The sequence below is a fragment of the Typopeltis vanoorti genome, chromosome 1, assembly GCF_054136105.1.
Source record: "Typopeltis vanoorti isolate ZY-2024b chromosome 1, IOZ_Tvanoo_1.0, whole genome shotgun sequence".
Taxonomy (NCBI): domain Eukaryota; kingdom Metazoa; phylum Arthropoda; class Arachnida; order Uropygi; family Thelyphonidae; genus Typopeltis; species Typopeltis vanoorti.
Genome location: NC_143549.1, coordinates 176,842,126 through 176,861,780, shown reverse-complemented (window position 1 = coordinate 176,861,780; position 19,655 = coordinate 176,842,126). Strand labels below are relative to the sequence as shown.

The window sequence follows — 19,655 nt, the reverse complement described above, 5'->3', positions numbered from 1 at the left end:
TGTTGGTCTTATTTTTTTGCATAAAGTTCTTCGATGTATTCCTTCCATCTTTCACCCTGTATTTCAATATCATAAATCAGTTTTCCTTGCTTATCTTCTAATGGCAGATTTCTTATGCTTTTTTTAATATTTGTAATTTCTTTTACTTTTTCAAACATTTTATCATATCGTCCCCTTTTTTTCCATTTCTTCAATTTCTTTGCATTCTGTTTTAAACCATTCCTCTCTTGCTTTATCAGTTTCTCTTCTCAGTTCATTATTTAATACTTTGTATTTTCTTCTTCCCTCTTCAGTGTTTACATTTTTCCATCTTCTTCTTTCTTCCATTTTTCTTATTTGTAATCCATGGCTTTTTAATTCTTTTCCCTTCCACAAAACCTATCTCTTCAGCAGCTGTATATCAAGTTTTTCAGTTGATTCCATTTTGCATTAACATCCATAGTTTTTTCAGATATATTCTCTTTGTTCTTTATTTTATTTTCCTGTTCTTCTCTGAATTTCCTACCTACATCTCCTTTCAGTTTTTCTAGGTTCCACCTTTTTCTTGTTTTTACCTTTGTTTATTTTCTTATATCGTATTCTTAATTCCATAACAAGCAAATTATGGTCTGAGTCGATATCAGCTCCTCGATATGTTGATATCCTTTTTACACTGTTTCTGTACCTGTTTTGTATTAACATATAATCAGTCTGGTATCTTGCGATATCACCTGGCATTTTCCATGGATATCTTCTTCTCTTTGGAAGTTTAAACCAAGTATTACCAATGATTAGTTTGTGTCTTTTACAAACTCTATAAGTCTTTCACCTCTTTCATTCCTTTTTCCAAGGCCATATCTTCCTGTTATTCCCTTCTCTACCTTTTCACTTACCACTGCATTCCAGTCTCCCATCCAGATGGTACACTTTTAGTTCTGTCTTCTTCCATTATCTCTTCTATTTGATTATGTATCTCTTCTACTTCATTTTCATCATGTTCACTTGTGGGCATATATATCTGTATAATCATTATGTCCACAGGCTTTGCTTTCAGTTTAATCATAATCACCCTGTCACTTTTATATATTATTTTTTCTACTGAATTTTTAACCTTTTCATTCAAAACAAATGCTACTCCATTTCCCCCCCCGTTCTACAGGAATATATAATTCTATAACCATCACTTTCAAAATCTCCTATATCTTCCCATCTGACTTCACTTAGACCAACCACATCCAATTTATTCCTCTCCATTTCTTTCTTCGAGTTCTCTAATTTATCAGCTCTTAACATTGTTCTTACATTCCAAGTTGCAACATGTATAGTTTCTATCTCATTCTCTCTTGTATGTCTTATTTTCTTCCTATTTTCCTCAATACTTGGGATCCCATCCTCGTCTATTTGCGGATTTCATACGTTAACGACCTGAGAAGCCTCATTTCTTCTTCTGCCGGGCATGACATCCATCGTTTGCCGATAGACCCCATTTTTGCCAGTTGTGGAAACTAAATTTGCCGAGTTCACCATATTTTCTTGGAAATAATACTGAGGTGGTTTCCCGTTGCCTTCCTCAGGAAACCATTATGGTATGGTTTCAAACCTGGGAGAGCAGCAAACTCCCACTGCTTAAAATAGGCTACTCCTCTCACTACTAAAGGTAGAAAATAAAGTAAATAGAAAAGATTCACCCACTAGCCCTCGAATTACTCTAATAGCATTGGCGGGGAAGGAACAAGAAGAAGAGAGGAAGTATAAAGAAAGAAATAGGGACCAGTCTACAGATAATATAACAGACATACATTACATGAAGTAAGGCATAGTGAGAAGTAACGAAAATTAATTCCACTGATAGTATATTGTTCCTAGTTGCTGTATTCAGTGGGTCAAGATTTAATGTGTGATGTGCTAAGACTTTTCCCTCTTCAAGTGATAAATGCTATGTTATTGAATTAGGTGTTCATTGACTGAACGAGAATACTGAGAAGCCTATTTGTTGTAATTTAGGAATCTCAAACTTACAAGAACTAAAATTGATTCACTGAGCTTAGAGAAGTACAAATGAGTGTCTGATGATTCATGAGTTGTATTCATTCTGAATATCTTGAACTGATTTGATATTTAAATATTTTGAAATATAACCTTGATCAGAGTAAAGTTATGATAGAAGTCCTTTGTAACAAGAAGGATAAGATCTGTTAAATATAATCTTTAATTATAGTTTGAGCTCAGCTGAGTGGTATACTAGAATCTTAATGAGAGTTTTGTATTCATTTAATTGTAATGTCCCTGTTGGAATGCTGCTATGATGTAATTTATGTGACACTGCATTAAATAATTTTGTTTGAATTGAATGTTGTATTTGCCTGATTGTTTCATTGCACCGCTCATTAAAATAATAAGAATCTCAGCAGGAACCCTATGTAATAAAAATAAAAACTTCGGCCAAAAATCAGCTTATGATAACCTAGTACAGTTGAAGGTTGATTTATCTAAGTTGCTCTTGCAATTCAGAATACGAGTGGCACAGTATAATATAAATTTTCTTCATATTCGATTGATATATCAGCCTACAACCAATTAAATACTAACGAGAGAGAGAGAGCTATAAGACAATAAAACGTGATTGAGAAGAAATTACGATCTAACAAAAGTCTATAATAGTTCTAAGTTCAGTTGCTATGATAATGAGTGGTGTCAGTATACAATAATTCTATTATGAGACACGTCTTTTTATGAATTGTCTTAATCATTTTCCTTACTTGTTTATTCAGCATTTGTGATGATATTGGAGAACAAAGGAATATGGTCTGTCTGTTTGGTAGTGGTGTAAAGAACATATGTTCTTGTTTTAGAAAATAAAGCAAATTCATGATTTTTACTGTTCTTTTTGACAGCGATATGAAATTTAAACTAGTATTGGTTAAGTCTGATTGCATGCTTATTTGACTATCATATCACATAATTTGTAGCTTCATATTCCACTGTTTAATGGAAATGGATGTTTGTGAATGTTTCTAGATAGTATATGATTATAATTGCTTGGTTTGAGAACACTTTGCTTATTTTGGAAGCTTCAAGAGACTTGGAAAAGAATCATGTTTGGTCTTTATAACAGAGCTCCCAAATTAGCTAACCCTTAGAGCTATCCGTGATATTAATCAGGCTGTTGGTGTACAGCTTTTCATGGTTGAGATTGTCATAAAAAAAGAAAACAAATACAGTGAAGATATTTATGAATATTAGAATATATACGTTAGACCACCTTAATTTAAGAATACCTGTGTATTTTTTAGACTTATTTGAAATTCTGTATAATTCTGGAGAAATGAACTGAAGCAGCCTTTTATAATAATTATTTTCGTTTTTTAGGTTGCTTGGATTTTCCTTTTTGAAGGCCTATCAACGTGCTAAATTTTCAGCTGTGAAGATTTTAGGTCACAAATTTGGTACAACCATAAGTCATGTAAGTGGTTCATCAGGACGAACTGCCCTTTTGAATGAACAGGATGCTGAAACTGTGTCTAGATCCCAGAATGACTCTAATATTTCGACTCCAAATCATGCAGGCATTCATTCCTCTTGAACTGCTAGCTGGAAGAGGTGGGTGGTAGCTTTAATGTTTTCAGTTGATTTTATTATGCTGTTATAACTACTACTTTATACTTGAACTAATTAGTACACCAATTAGTATTAATGATGCTGGTATTAATACAAGCTATGAACAGTCTGATGAATCAAGCATTTTGTAATAGCATGCTGGAGATGTATCATATTTAAGAAATGGAGGTTATAAAATTTTTAGCAACATCCATTTCTTAAATTTGATACATCTCCAGCATGCTGTTACAAAATGCTTGTGATTCATCAGACTATTCATAGCTTGTATATGCAAAGCAGAAATTATTAACATCTAACTTTATTAGTATTCCCTCCTCCTTGCCAGTGATGGAATATATTTTTGTTTTCTAGTCAGTCTACAAAGAGATAACTATCATTCCTAACCATCTATGCAGTCAAATGTTGTTCAGAACTCATTAGATTTAATGGAAATAATACAAAGTACTGAAGAATGAAATCAAAAGTCAGTATAATGCTTATAATATTTCATGTCACAGAGATATTATTAGGGAATACATTCTATGCAGGCAATGAAAAGGAAGTGAAACTTTAGGTACTTGTTAGGTAACTCATATTCATATTTTTTTATACTGACTGAAATTCGAGAATTAGCAAACAATTAATTTATTTAACACACAACGTTTTGTCAGAAAGCTGACTTCTTCAGGTGTGAGAACATTGAAAGCAAAATAAAAAACACTACAAAGAAACATTGTACCACTACAATGTTTCTTTGTAGTGTTAAATAAACTTCAGTTAAGTTTGAACTGTAGCTACAGTCCAGGCTAAAGTTCTATTGTTAGGCATCTGCGAGCATTTGACTTCACGAGTGTGCCAGTATCTGATAGCAAAGCTAGATGAGTCCGATAAATTGTAACTAAGGTTACTGTTTATGTGATGAGAGTCCAGGACAGTTTCCTTAGACTCAACTATGTGGCGTTCTACCTCGTCATGGCATATATGAAGGTTTGAAGTTGTCCAGTTTATCTCACGTTGCCTTCACTATTTGTGTTCACTGAGAACAGGACGGCTTGAGAGGGCACTTGCTCTGGTTCTGTTGTAAGCAATGTCCCTTTGATGTTCCTCGAGACATAGGAGGATAGACTTCTCAGTTTGGCCATACTATGGCTTCCCGCAGTCACATATGATTTTATACAGCCCTGGAAACTGAACATGGTTGTGAGCCTGTTTGGTTTTGCTTAGAATTGATCTGAGTTTAAGAAGAGTAGAAAAGCATGTTTTTATGTTACATTTTTTCAAAATTCTTCTTAGTTTCTGGGAGAGCGAGCTGATGTATGGTAAAGAGATATAACCTTTGGGTTGTCCTGTGTTTCTATGTTGTTTTGATGACGGCGGTATAGTTGTTTATTAATAGTTTTTGAACAGTAGCCGTTATTTGCGAAGGTTCTTTTTAGATGTTGTAGTTCATTTTTTATGTCTTCCTCATCTGACAATACAGATCTAGCACGATGTGATAGAGTGTAGATGATTCCCAACTTCTGTGCTGTGAGGTGTGATAGTGGTGTGAGGATGCATGCAGGTATCTATCCGTGTGCGTTGATTTTTTAAAGATCGAGATTTTTATGGAGTCAGACATCTTAGTAAGTTTGACATCTAAAAAAGGCAGAGATCCATTTTCTTCAATTTCTATTGTCAATTTGATGTCTGGGTGGAAGTTGTTTAAGTGATTTAAAAAAGTGTGAAGATTATCTATACCGTATTCCCAAATAAGGAATGTCATCGACGTATCTCAGCCATATTTTAGGTTTAAGTGTAGCAGAGGAGATTGCCTTTTGTTTGAAATCCTCGAAAAAAATGTTGGCTAGTATTGGAGACAAAGGGCTGCCCATTGCCAATCCCTTATTCTGTTTATAAATTTTCTCTTCAAACTCAAAGTAGCCTGAGTTAACACAATGTGATAGCAGAGCAAACATCTTTTTTGAGATCTTGTTGCTTAAAATATTAAGAACCTCTTGAGTTAGAATGTTTGTGAAGAGTGCTACCACGTCAAAGCTCACCATAATATCGGAATTTTTGAGTTTTATATTTTTAATTTTAGAGATGAAGTCTTTTGAGTTTTTGATGTAAGAAGGAGATTTTCCTGCATTCGCCTTTCTCTTCGCTCTCTGCATCCACTTATTTCACGTATATATGGAGTTCCCAAGATCCACAAGGAAATTACCCCAGTTCGTCCCATCGTTGAAGGCATTGATTCACCAACATACAACCTTTCAAAACATCTCTCAAAATACCTCAAATGTTTTTTGGGCAAGTCTTCGTCTTTTATTAATAACTCTACGGATTTTGTATCATACATTAAGGATATTACTGTTAAAGAAAATGAAATCGTGGCTAGCTTTGACATAGTATTCTTGTTCATAAATGTTCCAACAGACGAAGTCCTGACACTTCTCAATGACAAGTTATCCAAAAAAATGTTAGCCTTACTTACTCATTGCTTCACGTCTTCAAATCTTTAGATTTCAAGACGCCATCTACAAGCAAAATCATGGTCTAGCAATGGGTAATCCTTTATCTTCTGTACTTGCCAACATTTATCTGGAAGATTTTGAAGTTAAAGCTATCTCTTCCTATTCCTTAGCACCTAGAATTTGGAAACGATATGTGGATGACATTTTCCTCATTTGGAGCCATGGACGTGATTCTCTCCTGGATTTCCTTGAACATCTCAATAGTCAACACCCGAATATCCAATTCATGGCTGAGTTTGAAACTAATGGCTCCCTGCCTTTCTTGGACGTGAAACTAACCCGTTCTTCTGAATAACTTAAAATTTCGTACAGAAAATCTACCCACACCAATAGATATCTCCATAGTCAGTCCCATCATTTCCCTCCTCAGAAATTTGGAATTATTTCTACTTTGGCGCATAGAGCTCGCTCTCTTCTTGACGACCCAGATGAACTTCGTAAAGAAATCAATTTTCTTACATCTACCTTCGGATTGAATGGTTATTCTCAAAAAATTACTAAAAAACTCCTTTTTAATCCTCCTGGTTGCCATACTCAAGAAATGAATAATGTTAAAGGCAATATATCTATTCCATACATAAGCGCAGTTTCTCAAAAATTAGCCAAAGTTCTCAAAAAATGTAACATTCGAACTTTATTTACTCTGCTTTCTAAGATCCGCTCTCTAGTGAGCTGTCCAAAGCCTAGCCATCACAATCTAAAATATCCAGGTGTGTATAAGATATTGTGTGACTGCGACATCCCTTATTTTGGCCAGACGAGCAAGTCTATTGAATTGCGTATGGAGGAGCACAGGAGGGACATCGCTTACAAGAGAATGTAAGTGTACATGATTTTATGTGATTGTGGAAAGCCATACTATGGCCAGACTGCTAAATCCATCCTTCTACGTTTGGAAGAACATCGTCGAGACATCTCATATAACAGTATTACAGCTAGCGCTCTCTCTAGCCACGTTCTCTTTTCACCTAACACAGACGAAGGCCGCCAACACATTGTAAACTGGGCTGAAACCTCTAACATTCATGTGTGCTACGATGAACTCGAAAGAAAGATTGTTGAATCCAGGGAAATTTCTCTAGATTCCTCTCATATCAACAACAGCCTGAGTTACAATCTCTCTGATGCACATGTTGCTTCTGTTCAGTACTGGCGCACTCGCGACAGCGCGTAGTATACGTTTGTTTGGAACTCATAGTCGCATTTGTTTTTCAAACACGCTACTGTCTTTTTTATACTTGTTCTGTTATTACAATTTTAAGTCTCTGTAATTTTTTATATACTTCTTTGATTATGATACCTGAGGATGTTGATCTATTCAATGAAACTAGTAAACTAGTAGTATCTTTTTAAATATATCTTGTCATCGTTTTATCTCTTGTTATTAGTCATTAAAGGTTTTTCATAATATTCCAACCGAATAAAATTAAATTCTGAAAATGTGTGTGTGTGTGTGTGTGTGTGTGTGTGTGTGTGTGTGTGTGTGTATATATATATTAGGGTTACCAAGTAATTTTATAAGCTTGGTTATTTAACTCCTAATCCCAAGTATGCAAACAATTAAGTTTGCGCCTGAAGTTCAAGTTTAAAGATGGTACAACACCAGGCAACTCATTATAACCAAGCTTATAAAATTACATGGTAACCCTAATATACAGTATCCCCAAGTTAAAAAATTAATTACATATATATATGTAAAATGTTTTTTACCTTGGGGATAATATACATTAAGGATACCAAGTAATTTTATAAACTTGGTTTTTTTTTTACTCCTTCTCCCAAGTAAGCAAAACGGTTAAGTTTGCGCCTGAACGTAGTTCAAGTCTAAAGGTAGTGCAACATCAGGGCAACTCGTTGTAAAGGTGAGTAAAGCTCTGATCACTATTCTTAGTATTTCCCCATAATGTAAAACACATCTCACTAAGAGATTTATACTGTTATAGATTATGGGGTGGGGGGGTCACTACCCAGACCAATTTCAACCTTTTTTGAGGTCTCCTCAGTGAGTAGCTAGACCCTGAAGAGAGGAGTAAAAAAAAAAAAACAAGTTTATAAAATTACTTGGTATCCTCAATATATATATATATATATATATATTTTCTTGCACACTCTCCCCAGTCACTTTCTTTTGAACATTCTGTTTCCGCATAAACCTCTTCTCTACATACTTTTATGTTGAATACAAAGATTCCAGTTATTGAGTGATGTTATGATTTCAAAATGTTATGCGGATATTATTGACTGCTGTTCTACTGAACTGGCTTCTATCATTCCTTCAGTTTCCTGTAAACTTCTGAAAATATGAGTATTTCCTAGTTAACATATTTTTACAATCTAGCTTCAATTTCATGCTGATGAGATCTCAACACTTGTCAAAACTGTCTGGCATGTCCTCTGCATTGTGGATTACTTAGAACAACTTGCACTGCCTTCAATATAAATATAGCTAATTTCAAAGTTAAGTAATTTCCAAACTTTATTGGCTACACTAGGGTAAAGTGTGGATGAAACCAAAAGTTTCTTGTCAAGTATGATGACCATCTAATCCAGTAGAAGAAATTGCAACAACAGCAATAATAGAAAAAGTTAAGTGCTTCAGAGGTGTGTATTATCTCTGATATTGTACCAGAAAACTTGTTTTTAAGACATTTGCTACATTGTGCTTTAATCTAATTAATTCTTGATCATATGTAAGCTGATGTAAATAGCATAGAAAATGCAGTTGACTACTCTCATTATAGCAAACACCATTATAACAAATTTGTGTGCCATTACAAACTTAGTCCCATCCAAATCCCCATAGGTCCAATAGCTTTCTAAGAGAAATTCACAATACAAACTGTCCACATTAAACTATTCCCTTGGCCACTCTGAGTTTGATATAGTGAGAGTTTACTGTAAACCAAACTGATGCATAGAAGTTATCATCTTCGAGCTTCTGTGATAGATTTACTTGGCTATATGACATAATAAAAAATTAATTGAATGACTAGAAGTTGACAGATACCAAAATGGGAAAAACTGTTTATTTGAGTACACAACTAGTTTCATTTCGTTTTCTTACACACACACACACTTAGAAAACTTCAGTGGGTGAATAAATAAATAAATATATATATATATAAATAACATTAATGCATAAGATATGCAATACATCTTTATTAACTGTATTGGTTTTTTTTACATTTTGAAAGAGATAATGTTCTATATATTTAACATCTTTTAAATGAAAAGTAGGCTAAAGAGCCACCCAAACTGGTAGATGGAAATAAATGAATATTACACTGTGGATATACACAATCTTGCCATAAATACTGTTACAACTTCTGCACACTGCCTCATTGCTCACAGAATTCAGCGAACCTGGTTCTGTTAGTGATGCTGTGAGCAGCCAACATTCACGTGTTTATCAGTAGAGAGAAAGAGACAGAGAGAGATTGTTGTCTTGATATATAGGTTAACATGAATTGAGGAGATTATGAGAACTGTGTAGCTGTAATAGCCCTTCACAAGGTTGGAATGCAGCCATTTGTTATTTTCAACATACTAAAAATGGGATCAGTAGGATGTTTTTGCATCGACTATTAACAGTTATAACTCTGACCACCAAAGAACAGGTCAAAACCATACTACGTTAGGATGCAACAGTTTCTGAGGTCTGTGAAGGCATACTTCTGCTGTAATCCTGTGAGAATGTGGAAAGATTAATGTTGTTTCACAGAGAACAATGTCAGTGCACTAACTGATGACCTGGGGGTGAGGGCCTATTGTTCTACTGGATACTTCCTAACATCGCAATTTATGCAGCAGAGGGTAATAAAATCAAAGGTGCTTCTCCAGCGGTATGCGAACAATGCACACAGATATCCTCTTCATAGATGAGAAGCTATTGTTCAGGGGCCATACCTGTGGTATGGACCCTGAACAATAGCTTGTTTTATGGTAAGCAGAGAACCTTTCAACAGGATTCAGCCACTGTACACAAAGTGAGAATCATACAACAGTGGTTAGAGATAAATGTGCCCAACCACACACCTGATTGACTGTCTAAAAGTCTTGATCTGAATCTTTGGGACTTCAAATTGTGGTTGTAGCTTGAGAGAGTAGCTTGCAAGAAACAATACCTGAGTATCACCAGCCTGAAGGTGGATTTAGAGTGAGCAGTGACAGCATTTCCATTGGATTTTCATGACGCCATCAACATGTGGCCTCACGTCTTGTGTTCATGAAGTCAAAGGGGGGGGGGGGGGGACATTTCAAACATTGAATGCTGCTATGTGCGACATGTGGTTTGTATGTGCTTTAAAGCTGTAAATGATTTGCTGATAGATTAAAGATTTATGTGCTGTTCAAGTTGTAACAATATTTATGGCTAGACTAGGTGCCATGTATTTTACGTATGGATTTATATTACTGATGAATTATGAAACTCAGTACTTCATTTTATATCGACATATATTTCTATGTCGCTTAATTAAATATATTTATATACACCCTTTAGAGTGCACCTGTTTATATTTAATTTTAGCAAAACAAAGAAAAAAATTTAGTTAAGTTCACATTTGTTATAATTTTCATAAAATGAAAATATATATATATATATTTAATGTGATTTTATATTATTTTATTCAGCATTCATCTTCATTACAGCAGAAGTGGCCATCTGGCATATCTGAAGTGCCTGCTAATGCTTCTTTAGTCAAAAAAAAAAAAAAAAAAAACACTTTGTGTTAAGGAGCACAGTGACATGAATATTTGTGTATTTTGTATATTATATTATAATAGACTTGTAAAGAAGCATTGATGCAGAGAGCAAGAATCTCTTTATTTCCGAACAAAGTATCAAAAAGTAATATCAAATTGTTGAGATATTCATTTTTCACAAAGTGTAACATAGATTTATTCTCTAGAAAGAGATTTATTGACAATGTTGGACAATGTTGAAATTTGTTTTTGTTGAGGTTTGTTGTTTATATTGTGTATATAAAAAATATATAAGATAAATGGGTAGTACAAGCAGGGATGGCAAAGATATGGAGGAATGAGGTTCCAATGAATAATATATTTTTTTTTTCATAAAGTATGAAGTTTCTCAACCCGTTAATATAAACGGTTATACATCTTTCAATGCAAATGTGCATGCGCAAACACACACACACACACACACACACACACTTTTTAAAGTGTTTTATTGATAAAAAAAATTTCAGAATAAACACGAGAAGGATTACTTCGATTCTTAGAAATAATCATATAACGCTTGACAGGAAAAGTTATTCCATGTAGACTACTCAGATGATTTGTCAGCAGGTGGATTGTATTTACTTATGGTTGTAAAGTTCAAAAATAGAATTTGCTTTCTTTCAGCACATTAGTATTCGCTTTTGCAGTTATATAGTATGCCCACGCTTTTGAGATCTCCACTTGGAAACTTGCCAAGAATAGTCAATTCATGCTGAAGGGGAGAAAGAAATGAAGGACTTACGAATTGGTCGCCAACAGGCGAAATCACGTGCTTTATAGACAAAATTTCCAACTGTTATACAAGCAACATAGTCTACAATGATCATAAAAGAGAAGTTAATTTTCCAACAGGTAATAATAAACAACTCATCCCACAATATGTACTGATTACCCTATTATTGGAATGGATTCTCCTTCTGTTGACATGCGCAGAGGTGTCGAAGGGTCTCTAATCTGTGAGCGAACTATACTAAAATATATGGCTCACTGAGTATTATTCAGTGATTAAAAAAAAAGTTTAAAAAAATTCTATTTTTGTAAAAAGAACATAGGTATCCCTTGATTAACGCAATTAATTAATCCCTCGATGTTACTGCGTATATCAAAATCGTGTTAATCAAATATAATAATCAATGGTAAAAATTACAATTCGTCCATGATCAATTACTGTATTAATAATTCATTTTATATGGTATTTTTTAGGAAAGATAAAAATGAATACAGTGTAAATGTTAAATAAATGCTTGTACCTACATAAGTTATTGCAATTTTTTTATCAAAAAAGTTATCAAGAGTCGTTTGAACCATTTTAGTTTTTTTTCCTATCAGAATAAATTTTAAGATAACAAGCAAAATGACTTTCTCAAACTTGGTAACCAAGCATTCTTCGATTAACATCTGGATGCATATCCATTACTTCTGCTTAAGCGATTCTAAACTGCGAAATATTCCATCCAGTTCTTTGATTGTTATCTCCTTTGGAATCTCATGTTCACATTCCATTTGTTCATTGTCTTCATATGCACGTTGTTGTTCAATTTCAAGAAGATCGTTGTCACTGAAACTTTTGAATTTGAATCCAATAATTCTTTAACATCTTCTGCAACACCATCAAAACCAAAGTCTTCACCAATTGCAATGATTTCTTCAACCACGTTGTTCACAGGATTTTGAAAACCACCTAAGTCATTAGCACATTCTGGCAAACGGTTTTTCCAAACAGCTTTCATTCAGCTAGAAGACACTTGCTGCCACGAGTCATGAATGTTTTCAATTGTGTTTAATGTTAAATTTTTCCATAATTTTTGGAGCCTAATCACATTTTCTTTCATTGTTGTTTCTTCTGCCTTTGAGAATGTGTTTTTAGGAAAATAGGCTTTGAAAGTTGCAATGATGTCATATTTGGTGGAATTTTGGTAAATTTAAAGGTGCGTTACTTAAAACTCTTGCTGCGTATATAAAGGGATTGTCGCAATTCATTTCGTCATGTTAATCAAATCCCGTGCTAAGCAAAACTGCGTTAAGCAAGGGATACCTGTACTTGGATAATAACTGTATTTACAATAAATAAGAAAATTAAAAATCGTTAGAAAAAATACACATTTTAAAATGCTCATAGTAATTAGCTACCTCATCTGAACACTATCATGTAATTTTTTGAAGAAACTAATAGTAGCCCCATCATGCTAGTATTCCATTATCCTTGCTATCATTGCTTCATTGCCATGATGTCCTGGTAGAAATGTTCAATTTGCATGTCACCAAAATTTTCAGAAAGGAGTCCAAGTAAGGATTAAGGAAAATGAATTTTTGGTGATATCCTGGCTTCTATCTTGTGGTACTTTATTATGAATTCATTAACTTATGAATCTTCAACTTTATTGCTGCTCAAAAACCTTCATTGCTATCTGAATATCTTGTCTAGTTTAATTTTAGTGAAACTTTTTTCAAATTAATCTTTTAATGCCTGCTTAATTTGAGGTTCAACAAATACTTTCCTAAGTTTGGCTTCTGAAATTTTTTGGAAATTTTGCAATTGGTTACTGGAAGGCAAGTCAATTTTTATTTGGTGCTTTAACAAATTTTTTCATGATGCACAGTTTAATATGCAATGGCAGCAGAAATATTTCCTTGGGATCAAAGAGCAGCTTGTGTTTTAATTTATCTGTTTCTCGGTGAAATCATTCATCTCGAGGTCATATTTTCTTGACATAATGTTCTGTTATTGTTCTGCTGCTCCATAAGTAGGTAAAAGCAGCTATTTGTATGTTCTCCTTGCGTACTTTTACATTTCCATAAATATCCATACATTGCCATAGAACTCTAACAGACTGAATGTTTTAGTATTCCATTGGGTAAGACAGGTAAAGATTCAAGCCATGGCTTTATAAACTAATGAGTACAAGTTTCATCTAATAATGCTCAGATGTAGAGGTGGAGGAACTGCTTGTTAACAGAATAAGCATTGAAATCACTTTTGCTTTCTCTTTTTATAACAGTGGTGCAGGAACCAAGTTATGAAACAACTCTTCTGGTGATGAATTTGATTTTTTGTCATCAGAAGTTGCGGTCATTTTGAATAAACTCAGTAAGTTACGTTACATGTAATGAAAAAAATTGGAATGCAATGTTAGAAATCAGAACGCGATCACGTAGGCATTTTAGAGTCACAAATAAGTTATCCCGTAATAAATTGTTCTTTTATAATTAGTGCATTATTTTTGAAATACTGGAAAAATCACTTAGGTTAGGGAGGAGTTTATTAGTACCAAAATCTACTTCATGTTAGAATGACATTTTCCATGATTTTTTTTCCACATAAGAAGTGGGTAGGGAACCTTACTAGATATACAACATGTTGCTTGTTTACTTCAAAAAAAATTTTTTTTAAGAAATTTTTTTCCTAGAAGAATATCTTTAGTGGAATCATGCCACCAATATTCTGCTAAAAAGATGTGGTGGTGGGAGATTATTATAGTCAACTTTCACTACATTGAACTCATAGCAACCAAAGATAGTTTGGTGTAGTGAGTTTTCTTTACAATAGAATTTGAAGCTTAAGCCTGAACAGCTTTTAGTATTTGGGTATAATGAGAGAGAGCACTATGATATAACAGTTCAAATTGTGGACCATGTCCATATCTATTCTGTTTCATAAAATACCATACAAAATTGCATTTTTTAAAACATTATTTTGAGAAAAATGCTATATTTGTTCATATATTAATCCTTATCTTGTTGTAAAGTTTGTTACCCTGAAGCAGTGAAAGTATTTTTTACTACTTCATATTTCATCAATAGTAGTAAAAATGAACATTTTTTTAACTTCATTTTTAATTTTAAAAATGTTATATAAAGAATTAGCTTTTAACTCTTGGGTAAAAAAAAAGAGAGAGAGGTCTAACATAGAGCTGTATTTAAGGATATTAGGTATTTTGGTTGGAGTATATAGTAGCCAAAGCAATTAAAGCTACAAGGCCCATACAGTACATTTGTCTTGCTGGTTACTTCCGCTGAACTTCATAAACAATTATTTAAATATAAAGAGCCAATAGGCTTCATTTCGGTGATATAAACATTATTTAAATTAAGGGGATATTAAATCCCACATTGTTTTAAAACCGAATAAGAAACTCAAAGATTGGAATCGGAGAGTTTCATGCCGAATATGGTAAACTATAAAAGTATCAGCGATTACTAGCGTGAGCTAATGCAAGTAGTTCTAGTACGTAGTACAATCTCGGGCAGCTCACAGCAAAGGTGGTAAAGTTCTGATCGCTATTCTTGGTATTTTCCATAATGTAAAAACACATTTCCTAGGAAATGTATGCTGTTATTACATTATGGTGGGAGGTCACTACCCAGACCGGTTTCAGCCTTTATTGAGGCTTCATCAGTGAGTAAAGACCACTGATCGCTATTCTTGGTATTTTCCATAATGTAAAAATACATTTCCTAGGAAATGTGTGCTGTTATTACATTATGGTGGGAGGTCACTACCCAGACCTGTTTCAGCCTTTATTGAGGCTTCATCAGTGAGTAGCTAGACCATCAGAACTTTACCACCTTTGCTGCAAGTTGCCTGAGATTGTACTATGTACTAGGACTACTTGCATTAGCTCACGCTAGTAATCGCTAGAATATAGTAAACTTTTATAGTTTACTATATTCAGCATGAAATTCTCTGATTCCAATATTTGAGTTTCTTATTCGGTTTTAAAGCAATATGGGATTTAATACCCCCTTAATTTAAATAATGTTTATATCACCGAAATGAAGCCTATTGGCTCTTTATATTTAAGTAACTTAATGGTTGTACCTTTTTGACAACTCATATAGCAGAGTATATAAATTCTTTTCGCTATACCCTTTGGTATTTATTTGGTCTAGCTACTCACTGATGAAGCCTCAAAAAAGGCTGAAACCGGTCTGGGTAGTGACCTCCCACCATAATGTAATAACAGCATACATTTCCTAGGAAATGTGTTTTTACATTTTGGAAAATACCAAGAATAGCGATCAGAACTTTACCACCTTTGCTGCGAGTTGCCCGAGATTGTACTACGTACTAGGACTACTTGCATTAGCTCACACTAGTAATCGCCGATACTTTTATAGTTTACTATATTCGGCATGAAACTCTCTGATTCCAATCTTTGAGTTTCTTATTCGGGTTTTAAAACAATGTGGGATTTAATATCCCCTTAATTTAAGTAATGTTCATAAACAATTTTATTTCTTTCTCATATCATCTCTCCCCCCCCCCCCAAAAAAAAAGGAGAAGAAAAAAAAAGAAAGACTTTGATGGCATTTTAATTCTACTAGTGAAAGGTTTGTAATGGAGAGTACAAAAAAAAAAAAAAAAAAAAAAAAAAATCAAAGAATATTCTGTGTGCTATTTATAGTGCATGATGAAAAATTATTGAAAATTGTAATTTCTTCATGATTGCTAGAGGCTTGCAATACATGATCTGTGGAACAAAGCAGAGCTGCTGACCTTTTGGCTATTCTGGACTTCCTAATTCCTCTGATTCCTTTTATTTCCTAAAAGGAAATAAAATCGAGCTCACTAAGTCTTTTCAGGAAAGAGAGGGGGGGGGATATAGCAGGCAGTTGCCATCTTGTGGTCCTAAACCATAACAGTTGTATTATTATCTGTAATAGTGTGAGTTATACAGGTTCTCTGATAACCTAAGTGCCAAAATATATATATATATATTCAAATAACTAACACATTACTTGAATAAGGTTTTTCTTTTCCATTTTTACAAAACATGAATCATTTAAGATTATTTATCCCTATTCTTTTGAAATGGCATAAATTTAATTAATGTGAAATATTATACTATTCAGAAACTGATTCTTATATTACACCATTATATGTACACCATTTATCTATGTATATGTTCATTTAATGTTTTCATTATAGTACTGTATGTACATATTTATTTTATAATGGTGCTATTAAGTAATTAATTACATTTTGTAAATAGATTAGTATCAGTTATTGGTGTAAATTTTTGTACATTTTTGCTATTGGGCATTGTTTCGTGTAGTGTATTGTATGAACTGAAATTATATCAGAATAAGAACATTCCAAATAAACTAAGTAGAATGTAATAAGACTGAAAATTTAGCATTTGAAGAATTTTGATATGCTGTGTGTCATTAGAATTGTAAAATAGTTCAAATTATGTATATACAAGGTCATCTGCATTTCACTAGTAAACATGGTATATTCATCACCAGATACATCATAAAGTGATTGTTGTAAATTATTAAGTTCCCTTTAAGGGAGTACTTTTATTAAGTGAGTTATACTATACAACAGAAGTATGGTATGCTTAGTGATATTATTTGTATAAGTAAAAATTAACTTTACACTGTGTGCCAAGTTTTATCCAGTTATAGAGAAGAAAATAATGTAGAATAAAATAAATTTCATCTTTATATTTTAATTTTTAGCCTGTTTATTTTGATGATTTATCTTAATACATTTCTTTGATTATTTTTTAATCCTTGTACTCAGTTCAAAATGTTTGTTGTGACATCAATAGACTTTAGTGAATTGTACATGTGATCTTTAATTAATGGGTAAGGGAAAAAACTTGGCAATTGGCTTGGAGTTTAGCAAGTTTGTCATAAAAAGAAAAAAAAAAGTTAGTAGCAGAATGTTTATATGATCTAAGGACCCATCATGAACAGAGGATAAATTATCTGGCTAAAATAGAAACAAAAAGTTAAGTACTGTTATTCAAGATACTGGGGTCATGTTTTAATGACACTTAGAAATATGCTTTTTTCCAAAATTTTTTGGAATAAATGTGATCTTGTTTAACCTGTGTTATAAAGAAACAGTAATATTGTAGTATTTCTACAGATGTGTAAATATTATACGCTTACCATATTGCTTACACATAATAAAATTCATGAAGACTTGAAAGTGTGAGATTTTTTTCATTGTTGTGATTTACTAGTTTTATGAAATTTGGTAGTTTCAATAAATTTTTCCTAAAGGAATTATAATTTTTGTTTGTCACAGAGTGAATATTGAAGTTTTTTGGCAGGTGAAAGGTTAATATAATGATGTAATATTTATTCTGATAATGGTCAAAAATCTACTTAAATAATAAAAACAAAATATATTACTCATTGACCTAAAAAGGTTTCTGGTAAAATTCAGATATATGATGCTTCAAAGTTTTAAGAAACAGGCCAGTGAGAAAAAAATAATTATGCTAGTTAAAAATACATGACGGTTGAATTATTAAGTTGTGTACAATAATGATGTTACGATGGCTGTGAGGTCCCTATTGGGAAAGCCTCACCAACTCACGAAACAAACACCCACTTGTTCGTTTTTTTTTGCATTTTTATCTGTAGATTATTTGTGTTCTCCTGTCTGGCTTGCCTGTTTTGAGGGACAAACAACCTTGAATTTCTGGGAGAGGTAAAAACCCTCCATCTTGGCAAACTCACCATTTGATTGAAAACACCTTACAAAGGTTCCTTGTGTCATAGTAGGGATTCAAACCCACTGTTGAGTAAAACTCAACAGTGGGTTTGAATGGAAACCTGTGAACAGCAGGTTTCCATTATCTGCAGCCAGATTATTTACGTTCCAGTAGGAGTTTAATCCACTTATTTCTTGTTTTCTGTTCATTTCCTTAGTTTTCCATGTGTGTGTGGGGGGGGGGGGGTTCTTTCCTTCTACTTCTGTTTTGAAAAATTCTTTCAGTGTTCTGTACATACAAGGGTGGTCTGGAAAGTTTTTGGCCTTAACCATAGATGGCAACACTATCAGCACGATTTTTTTTTTAAGTTGGTACATCTGTCATAAGCATCCATGTGAAATTGCAAGTCATTTTATCAAGTAGTTTATTTCATACAGCTGTCTGAAGCAAAAGTGTTGTTTGTATCCCTTGAAATGGATAAAATTGAGTATCGTGCTGTTATAAAATTCTTTCTAAAAAGAAGGTTTAATGCCAAAAGAAATTCATTCAAAGTTCATAAAAGTTTATGGGCACTCTTCTCCTTCGTTTTCAACCATTAAGAAATGGGGATGCTGATTTAAACGTGGCTGTACCAGCTTTGAAGTAGATCCACGTGAAAGATGTCCAAAAAGTGTAACAACACCAGAAATCATTGATCAAGTGCAGGTTATGGTATTGGATGACAGGCGAGTCAAAGTGAGTGAAATTGCTGAGAATATAGGCATTTCAAAAGAACGTGTAGGATATATTTTGCATGAAAAATTGCAAATGAAAAAGCTTTGCACAAGATTGGTGCCGCACTTGCTCACAGCAGATCAAAAATGCACTCACATACAAATCTCTGAACAGTGCTTGGAGTATTTTAACAAGAATAAGACTGATTTTTTTCGTCGATTTATTACTATGGATGAGACTTGGATTTACCATTACACACCAGAATTCAAACAGCAGTCAAAACAGTGGACAGAAGCTGGTTGTTCAGCATGAAAGAGACAAAGTTGGTTCCATCAGCAGGAAAGGTCATGGCATCGGTGTTTTGGAATGCTAAAGGCATTTTGTTTATTAATTATCTTGAAAAGGGTAAAACAATAACTGTAGAATATTATTCCGATCTTTTAACCTGACTAGACAAAAAAATTTGTGAGAAAAGACCTGGTTTGCAGAAAAAAAAAAATCATGTTTCATCAGGACGATGCACCTGCTCAAAAAGGCATTTTGGCAATGGGGAAAATTAAGGGATCTGCACTATGAATTGTTGGAACATCTACCCTATTCCCCGATTTGGCTCCCTCCTACTTCTGTCTCTTCCCAAAACTAAAACTCTTCCTCG

At 33.5% G+C, this 19,655-nt stretch overlaps 1 protein-coding gene across 2 annotated transcripts in view; it reads left to right on the top strand.

The window, feature by feature from the left end:
• LOC150110664 (uncharacterized) overlaps nucleotides 1–17,775 on the top strand; it is a 253,724-nt gene extending 235,949 nt beyond the window's left edge. For both annotated transcript variants that reach the window (XM_090400164.1, XM_090400172.1), the window contains 2 exons: nucleotides 3,349–3,579; nucleotides 10,722–17,775. In XM_090400164.1, coding sequence (XP_090256290.1) covers nucleotides 3,349–3,562 — 214 coding nt within the window. In that variant the 3' untranslated portion in view covers nucleotides 3,563–3,579; nucleotides 10,722–17,775. The remainder of the gene's footprint in view (nucleotides 1–3,348; nucleotides 3,580–10,721) is intronic.
• Nucleotides 17,776–19,655: the final 1,880 nt, after the last annotated feature.